The sequence below is a fragment of the Phyllobates terribilis genome, unplaced genomic scaffold (genome assembly GCF_046119375.1).
Source record: "Phyllobates terribilis strain yellow unplaced genomic scaffold, ASM4611937v1 Scaffold_1__5_contigs__length_1240528914, whole genome shotgun sequence".
Taxonomy (NCBI): Eukaryota; Metazoa; Chordata; class Amphibia; order Anura; family Dendrobatidae; genus Phyllobates; species Phyllobates terribilis.
In genome coordinates this window covers 443,312,086-443,331,708 of record NW_027362761.1, presented here as the reverse complement: position 1 = coordinate 443,331,708, position 19,623 = coordinate 443,312,086, and the positions used below count along the sequence as shown (strand labels likewise).

Sequence of the window (19,623 nt, the reverse complement as noted above, 5' to 3'; positions counted from 1 at the left end):
CTACACAAGACTATTTTCAACAGATATATTTTTGTGTCACAACAGTCAGGAGACACTACTGTTTTTCTATACGGAAAAACCTGAATAATAGAGATTTTTTACCGTGGAACAGCAAAAGCACACTTCTGTCTCTCTGGCCTACACCAGACTATTTTCAACAGATATATTTGTGTCTGAAAAATCAGGGAGACACTATTATTATTTTTATACAGCAAAAAATGCCAAAAACAGGATAATAGAGATGTTTTACCGTGGAAGATCAAAACCACAGTAATAATTTACTGGTGTATACCAGGCTTTTTAAAATATATATATATTTGCGGCTGAACAGTGAGCGACACACTCAAACAGTTTTTTTTAGATACAAATGGCCCATAGAACTGCAAAACCACACTTCTATTTCTCTGGCCTACACCAGACTATTTTCAACAGATATATTTGTGTCTGAAAAATCAGAGGCACACTTTTTTTTTTTTTTTGGGGGGGGGGGGGGGGCACCAAAAGGTTAATAAGATGGGTATTTGTACATTGTGAAGGAGGAAAAAAAAAAAGAGGATTTAGATGAAAAAAAAAGGATTTTTCCTGGCCCCCGGGACCTGGAGCTAAGTCCAGCAATTTCAGCAACAGGAGCAGCACACAGGACTGTAATGCAGCGTTTGCTGGTATAATCACTGCGTCTCCTATACAGCCTGCCTGCCTGCCTGCCTGATATACCTGGGATGGATATTAGTCCTGAGAAGGACTGTTTGTTTGATCTGGCAGCCTTTACAGACCCTACACTAACTATTTTGCAGGATATATCTCTCCCTAAATCAGCAGCGCTGTCCCTACACTGTCTGATCCGGAGCGACTGTGTCCAAGATGGCGGCGCCTGGTTTTAAATACTCGAGGTGACGCTGTGCGGCCAGCCAATCACTGTAATGCCCACAAACAACATGGCTGCGGCATTACAGTGACTGGCTGGCAATCCCAGCATGTTCATTGGCTCTGTAAAGAGCGCCAAACATGCAGGGCGGAGACCCGAGCTCCCGCCCGAGTAACCCGGAAATGCTCGGTGCTCGCCGAACATCCCGAGTAGCGTGATGCTCGGGCGAGTACCGAGCAGTGTCGAGCATGTTCGCTCAACACTAGTCATAAGTAATTACAACCTCCTCTGGATCTTGAAAATGAGATCCAATCAGCAAATTTAAGCATCATATAATCTTTTTCAGCACCACAATATTAGTTAAGCTCAACTGTTTTCGTCTCTGAACCAATTTGGCTGTAAACAGTGTCATTTGCTTATCAATAATATGTCTGTCAATTCTGTGATTTACATAATTCCACATATTTTCCTTCCCGGGATTGCAATGTTAATGTTGAATATATGTTCTTTCCTCAAAAAATATAGTGTAGCAGTTTATTATCAATAACACCTCTATATATGGGACAAATAATACTGCCGTACAATGACTTCAGTATTTTTGTATATTTTAATATATGAACACTGAATCCAATATTATACATATACATCTGGCCATATAGTCGGAGTTATCAGCTCTGAATATTGTACAAGTTATTTCTTCATAGTGTCATAGTTTTTAAAGTTAAAGGTAGACATAGAGTAAGTCCATCCAACATGTTGATCCAGAAGAAGGCATAAGCTCAGTGTCCCATATGACGGAAAAAAATCTTACAGACTACACATAGGACTATCAGATTAGTTCCCTGAAACAATGTCCCATCACAGAATCTAGTACTCATAACTTATAGTATTATATCTGTCAACATAGGCATGCAGATTCGTCTTGAAATTTTGTATTGAAACGACCATTACAACAAAAGATGGCAGAGAGTTCCATAATTCCATTGTAAAAAATTGCCGTCTGTGATTATGATTATTACTGTACAGGTAAATCTAGTAACTCACTCGTGATGTCTCTTCTAGTTGGAGTCATTCATTTTCTCTTCTCCATCTGTCTCAGATCACCATGAAGACTTCCATGTCTCATCTCTGTAGGCATTTGATACAGTACCACATAAAAGCTTGGTACGTAAAATGAGAGGAATGGGATGAAGATAACATATGTGTAATTGGCTCAGTGATAGGAAACAGAAGGTGGTTTATTATGGAATATACTCTGATTGGGGCCTCTTCTTTTTAGCATATTTATTAATGACCTTGTAGAGGGCATACAATTTTAATATTTTAAGATACTAAACACTGAAAGGTAATCAACACAATAATTACATTTAATATTGCAGAGCTTATTTAAGAGATTTATGGAAGCTGGACACTTGGGCTGAGTAATGGTAATTCAAGTTTAATGTACATAAATGTAAGGTCATGACTTGAGCAGAGGAAGTAAAATACATAGTTCTATACTAAATGGTAAAATGCTACGTAAAACGATCACTGAAAAAGGCTTCGGTGTATGGATGTAGAGCAAACTCATCCTTAGTGACCAGTGCCAGGCAGCTGCTGCAAAGGATAATAAAATCAAGGGGTTCATTAAAAGAGGCATAGATGCTCATTGTGAGAACATTGTTTTTTCCGCTACACAAGTATCCAGTGTGGCCACACTATGGCCACGTTCACACATTCAGTATTTGGTCAGTATTTCACACCAGTAATTGTAAGCCCAAATCAGGAGTGGCACAATCAGAGGAAAATAAAGTATAATAGAAACACGAGCACCACTTCAGATGATATTTTACATTAGTATTTGTAAGCCAAAATCAGAAGTGGGTGAAAAATACAGAAGATGCTAACGTGGATTATATACTGGAGACCACAATTGTGCACGGTATTCTACAAAGGACATATAATAGCTAATCTAGAACGGATGCAGAGAAAAGCAACTAAAGTTATTAAGGGAAAAGGTGAACTTCAATACCAAAAAAGGTTATCAAACTTGGAGTTATTTAGTTTGGTAAAACGAAGGCAGAGATATTTTTAAAGAGAACCTGTCATCAGTGTTATGCATATTAAACTAAAAGGTATACCCATAATGGTGTTGTTATACTGATTTAATACTGGTGTTGTTATGATATCCACAGCTTGGTTGTTTTAAAATCACCATTAGAGGTTTTGGTCTCCATGCATTAGGGCGGGACTGTGGGTAGGGTATTCATCTCTGCCATGGTCCCTCTGCTGCTTCTGGTGTCTTTAACCTTTTCCTTAGGCCGGGGTCACACACATGGCCTTCGATTCTATCATGTGAATAGGGACCAATTATGCAAATGACACTCTTCTCAAGCTCTGACAGGGTTTCAGCTGAGTGTCAGTGCACTGTGATCTGATTCCCTCGCAGGAGAGAATCTCAGAAGATGTGGAGGAGACACAAAGTAATTTCTTCATTTCCTCCATTGCCAGCGCCCGCGGTAATTGGACTGCACTTGGATGACATCAGAGTGCAGTCCGATGTTTCACAAGCACCCATAGACTTGTATAGGGGTGTATGATATGAATATCGGAGTTGCTCGCAGCATGCTGCAATGGTTTTCTCATTCCGAATTGGCATGAGAAAATAATGGCTGATCTGCACTGTCCCATAGTATAACATTGATCTGAGTGCTATCCAATAAAACATCGGATAGCACTTAGCCATGTTATATGGCAGTGCGAGCGATCCCTTATTTAAATCTCCCGCCTGCGCTGTCCTAGCTGCAGACGGCGCTTGAGCCGATTGACCTTACCGTGGGCTTCAGTATCATGGCACCGGACCATGGCTCTATTCACTGTCTATATGAGTAGTCGTCACTACCACTTGATTTACACAGGAAAGCCGCATTTCTGGAAATGGTGGAGTTCTGAGCAGCAAGACCTCAATCATTTATCATTTATTCTGTGGATAGCTCATAATATTGTTAATTGGTCGACTTCTACGTGTCCCCACACAGAAATAGTGTCTGCTTGTAAAAATGTTGAATAGATTATAATTGTACAGTTGCCTGGTCAGACCTATGCCAGAAGCCTGTCCTACAAAGCTGCTTTTCTAAATTAATGATTTCATATTTTAAGATTCATGTAATGAAGACAAGAAAATTTATACTAATCTAAAGCACCAAGATATACAAAGTAACAGGGTGAATCTAAGTGAAAAATTGTGCTAATATTTTGCTAAAAACTGTCTTATTTTTTAAACGATGGTATCATTGTGGTAACCAAAGAAAATATTTAGAATACCCCCAAAAAATACATTCTGACAGCTTCATAGAAAAGATGTTTTAATAAAGTTTCAGAATTGTACAAATGATAAAATAACCATAAAAAAGCTGTACACCAATAAGAACACATATCGTACAATGGTATTTAAAGGAATGGTTTGCTGTAATAACTACAATATTCATAATACTCAGTAGTACTGACCAGCTTACATCATACACTGTAAAATGCAATCCCTATAGAAATAATTGTGCTTTTACCTACATAACCAGTACTTATAACAAGAAATGTGCAAATATTATAAAATTAAAAAAGGCAAAAAGGCTCTTCGCTTATTCAAAAGCTATCAGTTTGCGTTCACTTGCTATCAACATAAACATCTACATTTTAGATTTATTACTGACAAAGGTAAAGTACTGCTTCTTCAGAATTAAAGGGCTAAATCCACAAAAGATGAATGCAACAATTTACAATACATTTACAAAACACATGTTACTGTTTTATTAGTGAGAACAGAAATATATTGTATTAGGTTCAGAAAGGAAGAAAGATCTTTCAAGATCTTGATAGAGAAAAGTATTGGACTTTCTGACTCCTCTGACTATGCTGAAGTATGCTTTGTCAATGAAGGGAGTGAAATAGTGTACGACAGACCGGTGATGTTCATATTTGGAATGTACAGTGGTAAGTCAGTTGTACTAATAGGTCAATTTTATATCCAACAGGGAATCCAATCAATGAATCTAGGTTATTTGCCTTTGTTGAATGTACCCCAAACACACAATGTGTATCTGGGGTGTTAGGATAGTCAACATTTTGCGGTTCTAATGTACAACAGTGTCTGAACATAATCTTGAGAACTATTATTTGAGTAGGGGAAATGTGACTTGGGAACACTGGGACCATTACGTCCATGCTAAGGACATCTCATCGATTGCTTTATTGGGTCACATAAGGCAGGAATTATAATAATTACATGGACAGTTTTGATAGGTAACTAAGTTTAACATAATATAGTGACTTCTAAATACAAATCTCGTAGACACTGCCAATATGCAATTTTAGAATATTAAAGGAGTATTCCTGTTTAAACACTTATGGCATATCCATTGGATACAACTCTGGGGAAAAAAAAAACATACACTTTAAAGAGTTTGGTCATGCTCAACTCTTTCTATAAGACCAAGTTCACACAATCGTATTTTTGATCCGAGTGCACTCCAAGAGAAAAAAAAAACCCACCGCACTCAGACCAGTGCTATTCAATGGAGCGGTGCTAATGAAAGTTTTTTTTCAAGCCAGTGAACCTGCACGTGCACTAAGTTCTTCTGTCTGTTGGATGAGACTATGGGTGAGCAAAAAAAATAAAAAATAATTGGATTCCATACGGATATGGTAATTTTTTTACTAAAGGTAGGAGTGGGGAATTGTTCTAAGGAGAGGAAAAATCAGCATAAGAAAAGGGAGGATATGCTATAATAATGGAGGACAGGGAACAAATGTGATGCAATGGAGATGGAGTATATGTCGGAATGAAGGGGCAGAATATGTTGCAGAAGTGAGGTGTGACAAAAATAATCTGCTAAAAGGGGCAGTAATCTCCTGTGAAGGTGTAGATGGAGAATTTTTTTGCTATTTTAAGCTACTTAAGTTTCATGTAAACCTCGGTGCAATCTGACAATATGGCATAACCCCAAAGTATGTGCAGCTATTTCTATTATAATCACTTTGCAATTGAATAGCTATTGACAAAATATAAAGCCTGATGGTAAAAGGATTTAAGAATTTGTTTATTTATGTAACTCTTTCTACAACTGTGATAATAATATGAAAAGTGCGATTCGGTGAAGATAAAATGAAAAAAGAGCAAAGCTCAAATTAAAACTAAGATGAAAAGTTCCCAGATCAAGTTTAAAGATTACCATCTGTTTCCACGCGAGATCTATCGTATCGGCAGTACATTCTCATTAGAGTCCAGTCATGTGCAAACAGCATTGCTAAATATAAAATCACACTGTCTCATAATTAAGTCAGAATCTAAAGTTTGTATAGTAAAGTAACATATGTAATACATAAAAGTAGACATGGACAAATCCCGGCAGCCAACTAGCCAATTTGCTGAAGAATTTGCTTCTGGTTCCTAAAATTTTGGGCTGTTTTGTAGCCTAGAAGGTTCCTATTGCTGGGCTACTGGCCTCTAACAAGTAATTCTAGAAATATGTTTTAGTCTATATAGAAATCGGTTTGGATTATTAGTAAGATCTCCATTGTATAGAATCAAAACTAGGTCATGGATTGTAACCCAATGTTTTTTTTGTCTTACTGTTACATTATAAGACTAATTTCATAACATGTCTTTAATTATAGCTGATATCTGTCAAATATATTTTATTATATTAATAATTTCATATTGTGTATCATTGAAATGTAATGTAATATATTTAGTTTAAAGAGATTGCCTACAATTAGAAAAAAAGAACATCAAAAACAGCACCGCGTAAGACTAAGGGCTACGTCTGGTATCGCAGCGCATCTTCAGGATGGGCCGTGTCCTGGAAAAAGAAAAAAAATCAGACTAATTCTGGGAAATCTCTTTAGAATTAAGGCAACAGAATATTCGTAAAGGTACATATACTGTACTTTCATGCAAATATGTCTATTATGTTTATGCATGCCATGTAAGCCACTCTATTGATAAATTCACACCCAAACCAGCCCCATGCATGAAATGTTAAATGTTATTTTAGAGGGATGATGCAATCTGTGAAATCCATGACACATTGCCACAGATGTTGGTCACCTCTTCTTGTTTTTGTATACAAAAGAAAATATGGAGTTCTGCTTTTTAGCTATTCTGAATTTAGAAAACATTGACAATGGCAAATTGTTTTGTACAAGAGTAAAAAAGAAGAGTATTGATGATTTCTGCAATGTAAGTCACTAATTCTGTTATGAAATAAATATTCCAATGAAAATCTTTGTATAAATGGTCAAATAAGGCAAAGTTTAAAAAATTCAATTGTTGCTCTCGCAAAGGTTTTCAATACATTTTGTTGGTAGTATAATATTATATGTGTCACGGGGGTTTAGCTGGACAATGAAGAAAAGGTTAATACTATTCCAGTCTGAAAATAATAATACTGAAAACACTCAGAGAATTATCCAGACGGTCATTTATTTTTTTATTTTAGCCATTCTTTAATTCTATACCTCCATAAAATAATAAATGAAATAAAAAAAAGTAATCCTATGCCCCAAGCCCAAGGAATCTAGTGAGATTCTGCTCCTGGTGCCAATGACAATTCTTCTAGTACTTACCACCTGACTAAACTCATTCTGGAGGGGCGTTGAGGGGGCGCAAAATCAGAGCCCACATTTTTTTTCCAGAAACTGCTCCACTCTAGAAGCTGGGTTAGGTATTACTACTCACCCCAAGTCTAGACCCTCATCAACGTATTTTCTCTCATTAAAGAGGATCGGACCAATTGTGCAAATTACACTCTTATCAGAGTTTGATCATTATGTCATCCAATTTTCTGGGATGAGGGGAAGATGGAAAGAAAGATTCTACCTTTTCTTCATTCTGTCAGTTCGTGAAAATCGGACTGCACTGAGATGTCATCCTAGTGCAGTCCAATGTTTTCCACGGACTCATTGACTTGCATGGTCGAGTGCGATCTGTCAATCGGATCCAACTCGAGCATGCTGCCGGTCTGAGGTCAAGTCAGACATGTGCACGGCCCCATAGAATAAAATTGGTCTGAGTGTGATCCGATATTTTGTCCCATTGCACTCGGACCTAAAATACATTGGTGTGCACGACCCCTAATTCAAGTGAATAAAGCGGAGCTGCTATACCAACCATAATTCATGGACAAGAGTAAAGTGGTTTCTGTAGTAAAAAAGCAAACCTATTTTTTGACACCACACAACCCCTTTAGGTTCTAGACACAATTTTTACTTAAAAAATGTAGTCCAAATGGGGTTGGTAAAGGAAGTATTGCATTTTGGGGCTCAAGCAAATGATTACAAAATTAAAATTCTTTGATTTAAATTATCCATTAATTTATTAGTTATCAAATACATCAATGCCTTAAATAAATATCTTATAAAATGTCCTGGTAAACTATGGTGCAGTAGGATAAGGGGCAAATACTATTGTGCTTTGTGAAACTATAGAAGGCAATAGGGTACAAATCCCACAAGGACAACATCTGCAAAGAGTTATGTTCTCCCCGTGCTTGCGTGGGCTTCCTCTGGGTACTATGATTTCCTCCCATATTCCAAAGACATACTGATCGGGAATCTAGATTGTGAGCCCCAATGTGGACAGCGATGATGTCTGTAAAGTATAAGCAAACAGTATTTTTTTGTGAAAAATATTGCTGGAATAACTGAAAATATTACTCATTAAAAGTTAGTCTCTGAATGTGATTTTACAGTTTATAAATAGACAAAATACATATAAATAAGTATCTATATGCATCTTGCATTCATCTTACATCATGGCATGTGTTGTAGCCTAGAGCTGCAATCACAATTCTGCATATCATCACTGGAACTAGTTAATAGCATGTCAACAGGCTCATTGGATCAGATTTATTAATATTAAGGGAGATTTAGAATACGCAGTATCTTTTAGAGAAGCACTCCCATCAAAGTATCTTCTTAATATATTGCAGTCATCATATTATATAGCACTGTGTACTTACAATTGCTCATTTTGCCTTTCTACCCAACTAATTCTTCTCTTTTCCACTAGGTCTAAGACATCACAATATTAAAAACAGTCTAATTGAATCCTTCAAAACTCTATGTAGAATCAGGAAGTCTCTTTTCCCTGCATGAGTCATCCCCTATTCAACTCCTGACCCAGCTGCTCTCTCCTCCCTCTGCCAGGGACCTTGCAGTGATGACTCATGCAGGGAAAATAGACCTCCTGTTTCTACCTTGAGTTTAGAAGGATTAAGCTAGTCTGTTTGTAATCACGTGATGTCATAGACCTAATGGAAGACAGAAGAATTAACTGGGCAGAAATGAAAAATGAGCAATTGTAAGTACACAGTGCTATATAATATGATGACTGCAATATATTAAGAGGATAAACATTTTGATGGGAGTGCTTCTTTAAGTCATATTTTCTTGAGGTTGTGTCGCTGTTTCTTGTACTGCAAGATAATTCAGACTTATCAAAATATAGCACAATTTTTTGATAAATTTGGTCCATCTTTCAATCTTTCATGATAGCACTTGTGTCTACAGAGGTTTCTCTAATTTGTACACCACATGTCCTCCCAATAGAATGAGGTTGTGGCTTTTTAAAAAGTCATAATTCATCCATTTGGCACACACCTACTAACCTTGCTGACTACAATGATTTTTCCACCCACATTTCAAAGCTGGTGAAAGTGTCGTAAAATCACAAAAAGTCTCAACTTTTTGCACGAATATAATGAGCTACAGAATCTACTACATTTTATGCCAAAAAAACATTTGAATAGGTTTGTTGTACTATTCAGCGGCTGTCACTGCACTAATGTAGTAATCACAATACCGCAAAGTCCAATACTTGAGTCACTGATTTTTCAGCAGACATTTGCAGTTGATTTGCTTTATATATTGGCACAACACAATAATTGGCACAATTCCTCAGAAATGAGCAATTATTGACACAGTCTTTAGCTAATATTCTGCCTTAAATATTTTTACATGCGATTACTACATGTTGTAGTACCAACACCCCAGTAACTGCACACTGAACAAGAAGGCAGTGCTGAGAACTCAGTAGACAAAATAAACTGTTGATGTTGAATCACAAGAATTCTACGAGATAAAGTTGCCTCTTTATGTAAAACTGTAAAGAATTTTCAAACTTTTGTATTTGTGGCAATTAAAAGAAATATTTATGTAAACATAAATTCCATTTTTTTTCTGTATATTGGCATCAATCTGGTACAAGACTGAAATGATTACACCATTGCTCCACATTAACATAAATAAACATAAATTGCAACTTCTCAATAAATGAATTTAAAATAGAACAGTATAATAAACTATTGAAAATAAACATAACTGATATACATATATATTCCAGCAGCATAGCTTTTGCAATACTAAATGTACATTAGATTTAGAAATACATCAAATTATAGAACACAAATATTTATACAAAATCACTGAAATCTTTGGTACCAAAATTAAGGGCACCTATATTTGGTAACAAAATGTTCTAAAATCGCAGAAAATTTAGAAATGTATTTGCTGCTCTACAGTAATACCATGGCTGGTCTAAGGATCAGACTGCACTAATAATTTTAAAACCCCCATATACATTACATTAAAGTTGATTAAAATGAACAATTTTAACCAAAATGGTTTGTCAGGTAAAAGCTTAAGAATTGACATTTTAGCTGACCAAACACAGACCGTCATAGTTTGAAGTGAAGAGGATTGTCCGGTCTAAAATTACAAGTCTGCAGCCACTACCGGCCACATTCCGACTCTACTGTTTCAGGCCTTGCTCAATACACTTGTATGTAGTGAGGTCGCGCCCATCTAGTCGGAATGTAGTCCGGAGTGTGCATATCACTTAACTGCGGTCACACAGTGCCGCTCCCAGCACAGGAGAATCCTCACAACGCGCAATGTGAGGATTCACAAGTCAGCCATCACATAGAGTGACTGCAGACTTGTAGTTTTAGACCAGACAACCACTTTAAGTCGGCCACATTTGATTTTTTCATTTGAAAGTCAGACAAAATATATTTCTTGGCCATGGTTGAAGAAAGATGAAGATTTTTTCTCAGTCACAATATTCCCAGAAAGATTATCTGGTATCAAACATGTTTGGCCAGGTTGTTAGACTATGAGGGGCAATATGGACTAAACTGTGCATAGTTTTGTCTGCATTACAATTGCTTGTTAAACTATATTGTTCATTAGTTGAATTTTTTTACTGCCATCAACTAAAAATCTCATGTGTAGGGGGGGGGGGGGGATCTTAAAACGACTTCAAACTCATCCTATTATATTCCTTCTGTATTCCCTTAAAGACTTATAAAGCTGGGTTTACACACACAGATTTCTGACTAAGCCGACCAATTTTACTGAAACGAAATTATGAGTTTCACACAAAATTTTTGTAAAGCAAATTCTCATCTTCCTCATCAGCTATGGATGCCTTAAGCTGAGACTTTTCTATTACCTATAATTGGAGTTGAGTTTACATATTTTAGATGCCACTTACACACTACATCATGATTGCCAGCCACTTTTTTCTGGCAGATGGGACAGTTTTCAATAAGATCAATTGCCCATGTTCACACAAACATTTTTAACTCATTGACTCAATTTAGCAGAAATTGATCAGATATCTGTATGTGTAAAGCACCCCAATATCTATATATACAAAACATGAAATCTGTAAAGTGGACCAATCGCTAACCCAAGAACGCAGCTGTGTATTGGCGATAAGAGTGAACATAGATACGCAATCTATTGTCATGTGTTCTTCCAGGCCTGTTGGTGTATTGATGGTACATTATTCTAGTCCACTAATTGTAAAGCTAAAATGGCAAACTTTCCAATAACATCAGATGTGGCAGAGTCTAAAACTGATAGCACAGAAACATCTATCATCACTAGGCATCTAATTCCAATCTATAAATTATGGACTGCCCATTATAAACTGTTTAGTTGTCTTCCACTTATTTTGTAAACCACATGTTCTACAAAGGGCAGACTCATTCAACCTCAATGATCATGCTAGACAGTCTATACCAAGTAACTATTTTGTCTCTTACGCTCGTGACATTCTTATTGTTTCTACTCTACAAAAAAGTTTAGAAAAATTACAAATTTATATTACAAGGGCAATCAAAATAATGGGTCTAACAGCAAAAAAAGGAATCCACATAAATATTGATTGAGATGTGAATGTAAACTAGGTGCCTTAAGTTTGTTTTTTTTAACAACCATCATGGATCACTTGCACTTTCATCATGTAATCACAGACTTATCTTCATTCTTCCAGTTCAAGTGATTGTATTTTCTGGTCTTGTAAACACTAGTAAAACATTCGAGTATTCAACTCAGTGGCACTTACTCTGAACCAAGCATCTTCCCGTAACACTGGTTTATAGCACCTTGCACATCAACTAGAACCCATGTGTGAACAGGTTTTCTAAAATGTCACACCATATTCTCTTCCATTAAAAAGAGCACAGCTCTAAACATATCCTGAAAATATCTCGACTGAGATGCTTTACTGATTGCATTTTAGTAAACTTTATTGCTGTTCACATTTGCCAGTAGTAAGTTTTAGCGCCCCTTTGTTATGCAATAAGTTCAATGTCTTGAATTCAAGTGGCATCCTGTGGGGACCGGCATTAGAAAAATATTTGTATTTCAGCTCATCGTAATAATGATACTTTACTAGGTTTCCATAAACATCCTTCGGGAAAGGCCAAAATCCGTAAAGATGAATTTCATCGCAAAACCGAGTAGCCAATGTGTACATTAGAAGGCCAGTGCTGGGTCTCTTGATTTGAACCTTGTTTGTTAACCAGTACCTGAAAATAAGAACAGAAAACAGATTTATGAGAGGACTGAGTATTTGCAAAAATATTTAGCAATATTGTGACAACGTTGTGGAAAGTGGAACTTCCTTTTATAGTAACCAAGTGGGAAAAATACCCAAAAGCAAATGAAAAATCTGGATGTCACGTTTATTGTATTACAGAGAGTTTCAATTTTTGGGCTAAATCAACTTCTCCAATCGTGGTCAAATAAGATACAGTACATACCAAAAGTTTGGACACACCTTCTCATTTAAAGATTTTTCTGTATTTTCATGACTATGAAAATTGTACATTCACACTGAAGGCATCAAAACTATGAATTAACACATGTGGAATTATATACTTAACAAAAAAGTGTGAAAAGACTGAAAATATGTCTTATATTCTAGGTTCTTCAAAGTAGCCACCTTTTGATTTGATGACTGCTTTGCACATTCTTGGCATTCTCTTGATGAGCTTCAGGTGGTAGTCACCGGAAATGGTCTTCCAACAATCTTGAAGGAGTTCCCAGAGATGCTTACCACTTGTTGGCCCTTTTGCCTTCACTCTGCGGTCCAGCTCACCCCAAACCATCTCAATTGGGTTCAGGTCTGGTGACTGTGGAGGCCAGGTCATCTGGCGTAGCACCCAATCACTCTCCTTCTTGGTCAAATAGCCCTTACACAGCCTGGAGGTGTGTTTGGGGTCATTGTCCTGTTGAAAAATAAATGATGGTCCAACTAAACGCAAACCAGATGGAATAGCATGCCGCTGCAAGATGCTGTGGTAGCCAATAAATCCCCCAGTGTCACCAGCAAAGCACCCCCACACCATCACACCTCCTCCTCCATGCTTCACGGTGGGATCCAAGCATGTAGAGTCCATCCGTTCACCTTTTCTGCGTCGCATAAAGACACGGTGGTTGGAACCAAAGATCTCAAATTTGGACTCATCAGACCAAAGCACAGATTTCCACTGGTCTAATGTCCATTCCTTGTGTTCTTTAGCCCAAACAAGTCTCTTCTGCTTGTTGCCTGTCCTTAGCAGTGGTTTCCTAGCAGCTATTTTACCATGAAGGCCTGCTGCACAAAGTCTCCTCTTAATAGTTGTTGAAGAGATGTGTCTGCTGCTAGAACTCTGTGTGGCATTGACCTGGTCTCTAATCTGAGCTGCTGTTAACCTGCGATTTCTGAGGCTGGTGACTTGGATAAACTTATCCTCAGAAGCAGAGGTGACTCTTGGTCTTCCTTTCCTGGGGCGGTCCTCATATGAGCCAGTTTCTTTGTAGCGCTTTATGGTTTTTGCAACTGAACTTGAGGACACTTTCAAAGTTCGCCCAATTTTTCACACTGACTGACCTTCATTTCTTAAAGTAATGATGGCCACTCGTTTTTCTTTACTTAGAATTTGTATTATGGCAAGAAGAAAGCCGCTAACAGTCTATTCAGTAGGACTATCAGCTGTGTATCCACCTGACTTCTGCACAACACAACTGATGGTCCCAACCCCATTTATAAGGCAAGAAATCTGACTTATTAAACCTGACAGGGCACACATGTGAAGTGAAAACCATTTCCGATGACTACCTCTTGAAGCTCATCAAGAGAATGCCAAGAGTGTACAAAGCAGTCATCAAAGCAAAAGGTGGCTATTTTGAAGAACCTAGAATATAAGACATATTTTCAGTTGTTTCACACTTTTTTTTGTTAAGTATATAATTCCACATGTGTTAATCCATAGTTTTAATGCCTTCAGTGTGAATGTACATTTTTCATAGTCATGAAAATACAGAAAAATCTTTAAATGAGAAGGTGTGTCCAAACTTTTGGTCTGTAGTGTATATATAAAAATATATGCAGAGAAAAAGATCCGTTGGTAGTATATATACACACATTTACACACATATATATATCTATATGTCTATATATAAATAGATCTATATATATCTATATGTCTATATATAAATAGATCTATATATATATCTATACACATACATACCTATGTACTCTCTGCAGTCTTTACTGCTTGTGGCATTTGTTTTTCATTCATTATAATTCTTTGGTTTAGCTTATGGGAATGTTAATTGAACTATGATAAATTTGTGATTAGAGGGGAATTTTTCCATTAGTCTTTCTGCAGATTCTCTAAAAAATAAATATAATGACCCCCCACAAAAACAAAGATTTTTTAGAAAAAAAAAATTTCTTCTGCAATATTAGTCAAATAAAAAAATGTATATAAATTTGCTATCCGCATAAACATATTGAGCCGCAGAATAAAGGTAACGTGAATTATATTGCAAAAGCTGTAAAAAATATATCTGGAAATGTTTTTTATATTCACATTGTTTTTTATTCATTCTTGATAAAAAAGGAATAAAAGATTATTAAAACTTTGTATGTATGAAATGGCAGAACTGCAAACCACAGTTGGTCCTGAAAAAAACAAGCCTGAATAAAACTCCTTTTTTTGTGCAAAAGTAGTAAAATAAACTATATAAATTTGGTATCATCACAATTATTTTGGCCCACAGAATAAACATATGTCAATTATACTTAAAGATGAACAGTATTTAAAAAAACAAACAAATACAAAAAACGTTTTATAACCAAAAATTGCTGTGCCATTGATCACTACCTACCAAAAAGTGTAAAAAGAAAAAAGAATAATAAAAGACGTATATAGCACAAAATTGTACCAAATCAAAACTACATATTGGCTTGAAAGAAATTCGAAATTGCACTGCTCCATTAATGGAAAAATGTTAACCTTATAGCTATTAAAATATGATGACACAAAAACAAAAGCTTTTTGTTTTTTCAAACTGTGTATTTATTGTGCAAAGCAGTAAATAAAACTATATAAATTTGGTATTGCCATTATTGTACTGACCCCAAAAAATAAGATAAACACTATTTGTGCAGAAAGTTGAATGCCATAAAATTAAAAAAAAACAAAAAAACAATGGTCAAACTAGCTCTGGGCTCGGACTTCCAGCTTGGCAGCCACTCTAGCCCAGGACTTAGGGCAGCAAACAGCCTTTGCTTGCCTTGAATGAACACTGGGTCAGGGATGTAGCACAACAGTGGTGCAGAGAACTGGACAACAGGTAAGGAGCAGCCAGTGTGGCCTAGGCGGTGGGTGCTGAGGTAACCTTGAGTTTTTTAAAATGTAAAAAAAAAACAACATACTCTCCTTACTGCTTCCCCCACCCTAGGTGCATCCTCCTCCCTTTCTACTTCTCCTCGCCTCCGATGTTCAGCATCTTTGGCCCACTGTTAACTCTGGGCCTGGATTTTCATCCGCCAGTGAACTCTAGGGCCTGCTCCCACCTAAAAGTCCTGGCCTAGAATGAATATTGAGCAGGAGATGTGGCACCATGGAGATGTGGGGAACTGGACAGCCGGCAAGGAGCAGCGGGGGCAGCCAGAGAGGTGAGCGATGATGTGACTGCGTTTTTCTTTTCTTTTCACATCTCACATTTATTATGTTCTAGCATCTGTAAAGACCACAAAGCTTAATAGGGAACATTAAATTTGTGAAGAATAACTTTGCTGTAAATTGAATTTGGTAAATTCAAATTTTGTCAGATGAGTTCATCTCTACAGCTGGACAAATCCTTTAAAGTGGTTTAGTGCAGCTAACAGGAGTACATTTCTTGTGCAGGCACATGGCAGACATAAGGTGAATTCAATTAAAGTGAACCTGTCAGCAGGATTTTGCTAAGTAAACTATAGGCAGTGTCGTGTTGGGGTTGCTGCACTGGTTAATATGATACCTGAGGTGAAGAAATCCATCTTGTGGTTCTGTGTAATCAGTGTTTGCAGTCTGGAGTTAATGATATACCCATGCTCTGGGGCGGGATTGTAGGCAGGGTCTTTCCTTGGTCCTCTAGGCCAGATCAGCAAGATAAGTCCTGCCCACAGGCATCATCATCAGTGCCCATCAGTGCAGCAGCCCCAACATGACACGGCCTGTAATTTACTTAGCAAAATCCTGCTGACATGTTCACTTTAAGTGGCATGTGTCTCTTCATGAATTAGGCGCACCTTATGCCAGCGGTCCTCATCACTTAAGACTGGCCTGCACAACGCCAATGTTAATGAATCAGGCCCTATGTCTGTGATACATGGATGTCTATGGAGGCCGGTCTCACATCACTTTATAATCCACATTTAATTAATAAGTTAGGTTGTGTTATATCTGCCACCTGCTGGCTTCTTGTGTTCATATACTACATGGACAGAACCACCCTTACATGCATTGTATATTTTTAAAACATACTCCCTTATCCCCAATTCTAACCCATATCTGTAATTAAGATTGTCTGCCATAGTGCTCAAGAGTGAAGAGGGGGCTAGATGAAAAAGACACGAGTATCTGTAAACATGGCCTGGGACCTGATCCAAGAATATATATAAAAGGGGGATCTGTTGTGATCTTTGGCCCAAATAAATGGAGCTTTAGTTTGTGGATATCACAAATGAGAGGTCTGGACAAGGGTTTGGAAGAGGTTTTCTTCTGGAGATTGCGTAAAAGGGAGGTCTGATCTGGGGTCTATATATAATTGCGTGTGGTATACATAGAGCATAACTTTGTGCCACCCGCCCGCCTAAAGAAATCTAGCAAAATAATGTTCTTGTAACATAACATAGAAACATAGTCTTCCTTCAACCTTAAAAACTAAGTCCATCTGGTTCAATCCATAGCCTAACATGTTAATCCAGAGAAAGGCAAAAAAAAAACCATGTGGCAAACACTAAGCTCCACATTGGGGAAAAAAAATCCTTCCCGACTCCATACGACAATCAGACTAGTTCCCTGGATCAACGCCCTATCAAGGAATCTAGTATATATAACCTGTAATATTATACTTTTCAAGAAAGGCATCCAGTTGTAATCATTCATTACAACATCATGCGGCAGAGAGTTCCATAGTCTCACTGCTCTTACAGTAAAGAATCCGCGTCTGTGATTATGATTAAACCTTCTTTCCTCCAGACGTAGAAGATGCCCCCTTGTCCCCGTCTCAGGCCTCAGAGTAAAAAGATCAGTAGAAAGGTCTTTGTACTGTCCCCTCATATACTTGTACATAGTAATAAGATCACCCCTAAGCCTTCGTTTTTCCAAAGTAAATAACCCCAAGTGTAATAACCTGTCTTGGCATTGTAGACCCCCCAGTCCTCTAATAACTTTGGTCGCTCTTCTCTGCACCCGCTCTAGTTCAGCTATGTCTTTCTTATACACCGGAGACCAGAACTGTACACAGTATTCTAAGTGTGGTCGCACTAGTGACTTGTATAGAGGTAAAATTATGTTCTCCTCATGAGCATCTATGCCTCTTTTAATGCATCCCATTATTTCATTTGCCTTTGCAGCAGCTGCCCGACACTGGCCACCAAACAGTTTTGCCCAGTGTTTTACAATTAAGCATATAATTATACATTTTATTTCCTCTGCCCAAGTGCATTACCTTACATTTATCCCCATTAAAGCTCATTTTCCATTTATCAGCCCAAGCTTCTAGTTAACATAGATCCTCCTGTAATATAAAATTGTCCTCCTCTGTATTGATTACCCTGCAGAGTTTAGTGTTATCTGCAAATATTGAAATACTACTCTGCATGCCCCCTACAAGGTCATTAATAAATATGTTAAAAAGAAGCAGGTCCAATACTGACCCCTGTGGTACCCCACTGTTAACTGAGACCCAGTCTGAGTGTGTTCCATTAAAAACCACCCTTTCTTTCCCATCACTGAGACAGTTCTTAACCCACATACATATATTTTCCCCTATCCCCATTGTGCTCATTTTATGTATCAACCTTTTGTGTGGAACCATATCAAAAGCTTTGGAAAAGTCCATATACACAACATCCACTGCATTTCCTTGGTCCAGTCTGGAACTTGCTTCCTCATAAAAGCTGATCAGATTAGTTTGACAAGAATGGTCCCTCGTAAACCCACGTTGATATTGGGTCATGAGGTTATTCTTCTTCAGATACTCTAGTATAGCATCTCTTAGGAAACCCTCCAGGATTTTACCCACAGTAGAGGTTAAGCTTACTGGCCTATAATTTCAAAGTTCGGTTTTTGTCCCCTTTTTGAATACTGGTACTACATTTGCTATACACCAGTCCTGTGGTACAGACCCTGTTATTATGGAATCTTTAAAAGATTAAAAATAATGGTCTATCTAAGACGTTACTTAATTCCTGCAGTACTCGAGGGTGTATCCCATCCGGGCCCGGGGATTTGTCAACTTTAGTGATTTTTAGAAGCTGCCATACTTCCTGCTGGGTTAAGCAAGTGACATTTAATGAAGAAATTTTGTCATCACTAATCATGTTTTCAGTCATGCGATTTTCTTGTGTAAATACTGTTGAAAAAACATTTAGCATATTGGCTTTTTCCTCATCCTCATCCACCATTTCACCGAGACTATTTTTAAGGGGGCCAACACTATCATTTTTTAGATTTTTACTATTTATGTAGTTAAAGAATATTTTGGGATTATTTTTACTTTCTCTGGCAATGAGTCTCTGTCTCAATCTTTGCTGCCTTGATTTGGTTTTTACAGAATTTATTTAATTTTCTGTATTTATTTAATGCCTCATCACTACCAACTTGCTTTAGTTCTCTAAATGCTTTCTTTTTGTCACTTATTGCGCCCCTTACAGCTCTATTTAGCCATAGTGGTTTCCTCCTATTTCTAGCATGTTTATTCCCATAGTGTATATATTGTGCACAGGTCCTATTCAGGATGCTAATAAATGTCTCCCATTTGCTTTGTGTAGCTTTATGTCTCAGGATATAGTCCCAGTTTATTGCACTAAGATCATCTCTCAACTGTTGGAAATTTGCCGTCCTGAAGTTTAGTGTCCTTGTAACCCCTCTACTACACATCTTATTAAAGGA

At 37.3% G+C, this 19,623-nt stretch overlaps 1 protein-coding gene across 2 annotated transcripts in view; it reads right to left on the bottom strand.

Annotated features, from left to right (window-relative positions):
* Nucleotides 1-8,883: 8,883 nt before the first annotated feature.
* The window catches only part of ST8SIA4 (ST8 alpha-N-acetyl-neuraminide alpha-2,8-sialyltransferase 4), a 223,883-nt gene continuing 213,143 nt past the window's right edge, over nucleotides 8,884-19,623 (bottom strand). For both annotated transcript variants that reach the window (XM_073677973.1, XM_073677965.1), the window contains one exon: nucleotides 8,884-12,717. In XM_073677973.1, the coding sequence (XP_073534074.1) occupies nucleotides 12,435-12,717 (283 nt within the window). In that variant the 3' untranslated portion in view covers nucleotides 8,884-12,434. The remainder of the gene's footprint in view (nucleotides 12,718-19,623) is intronic.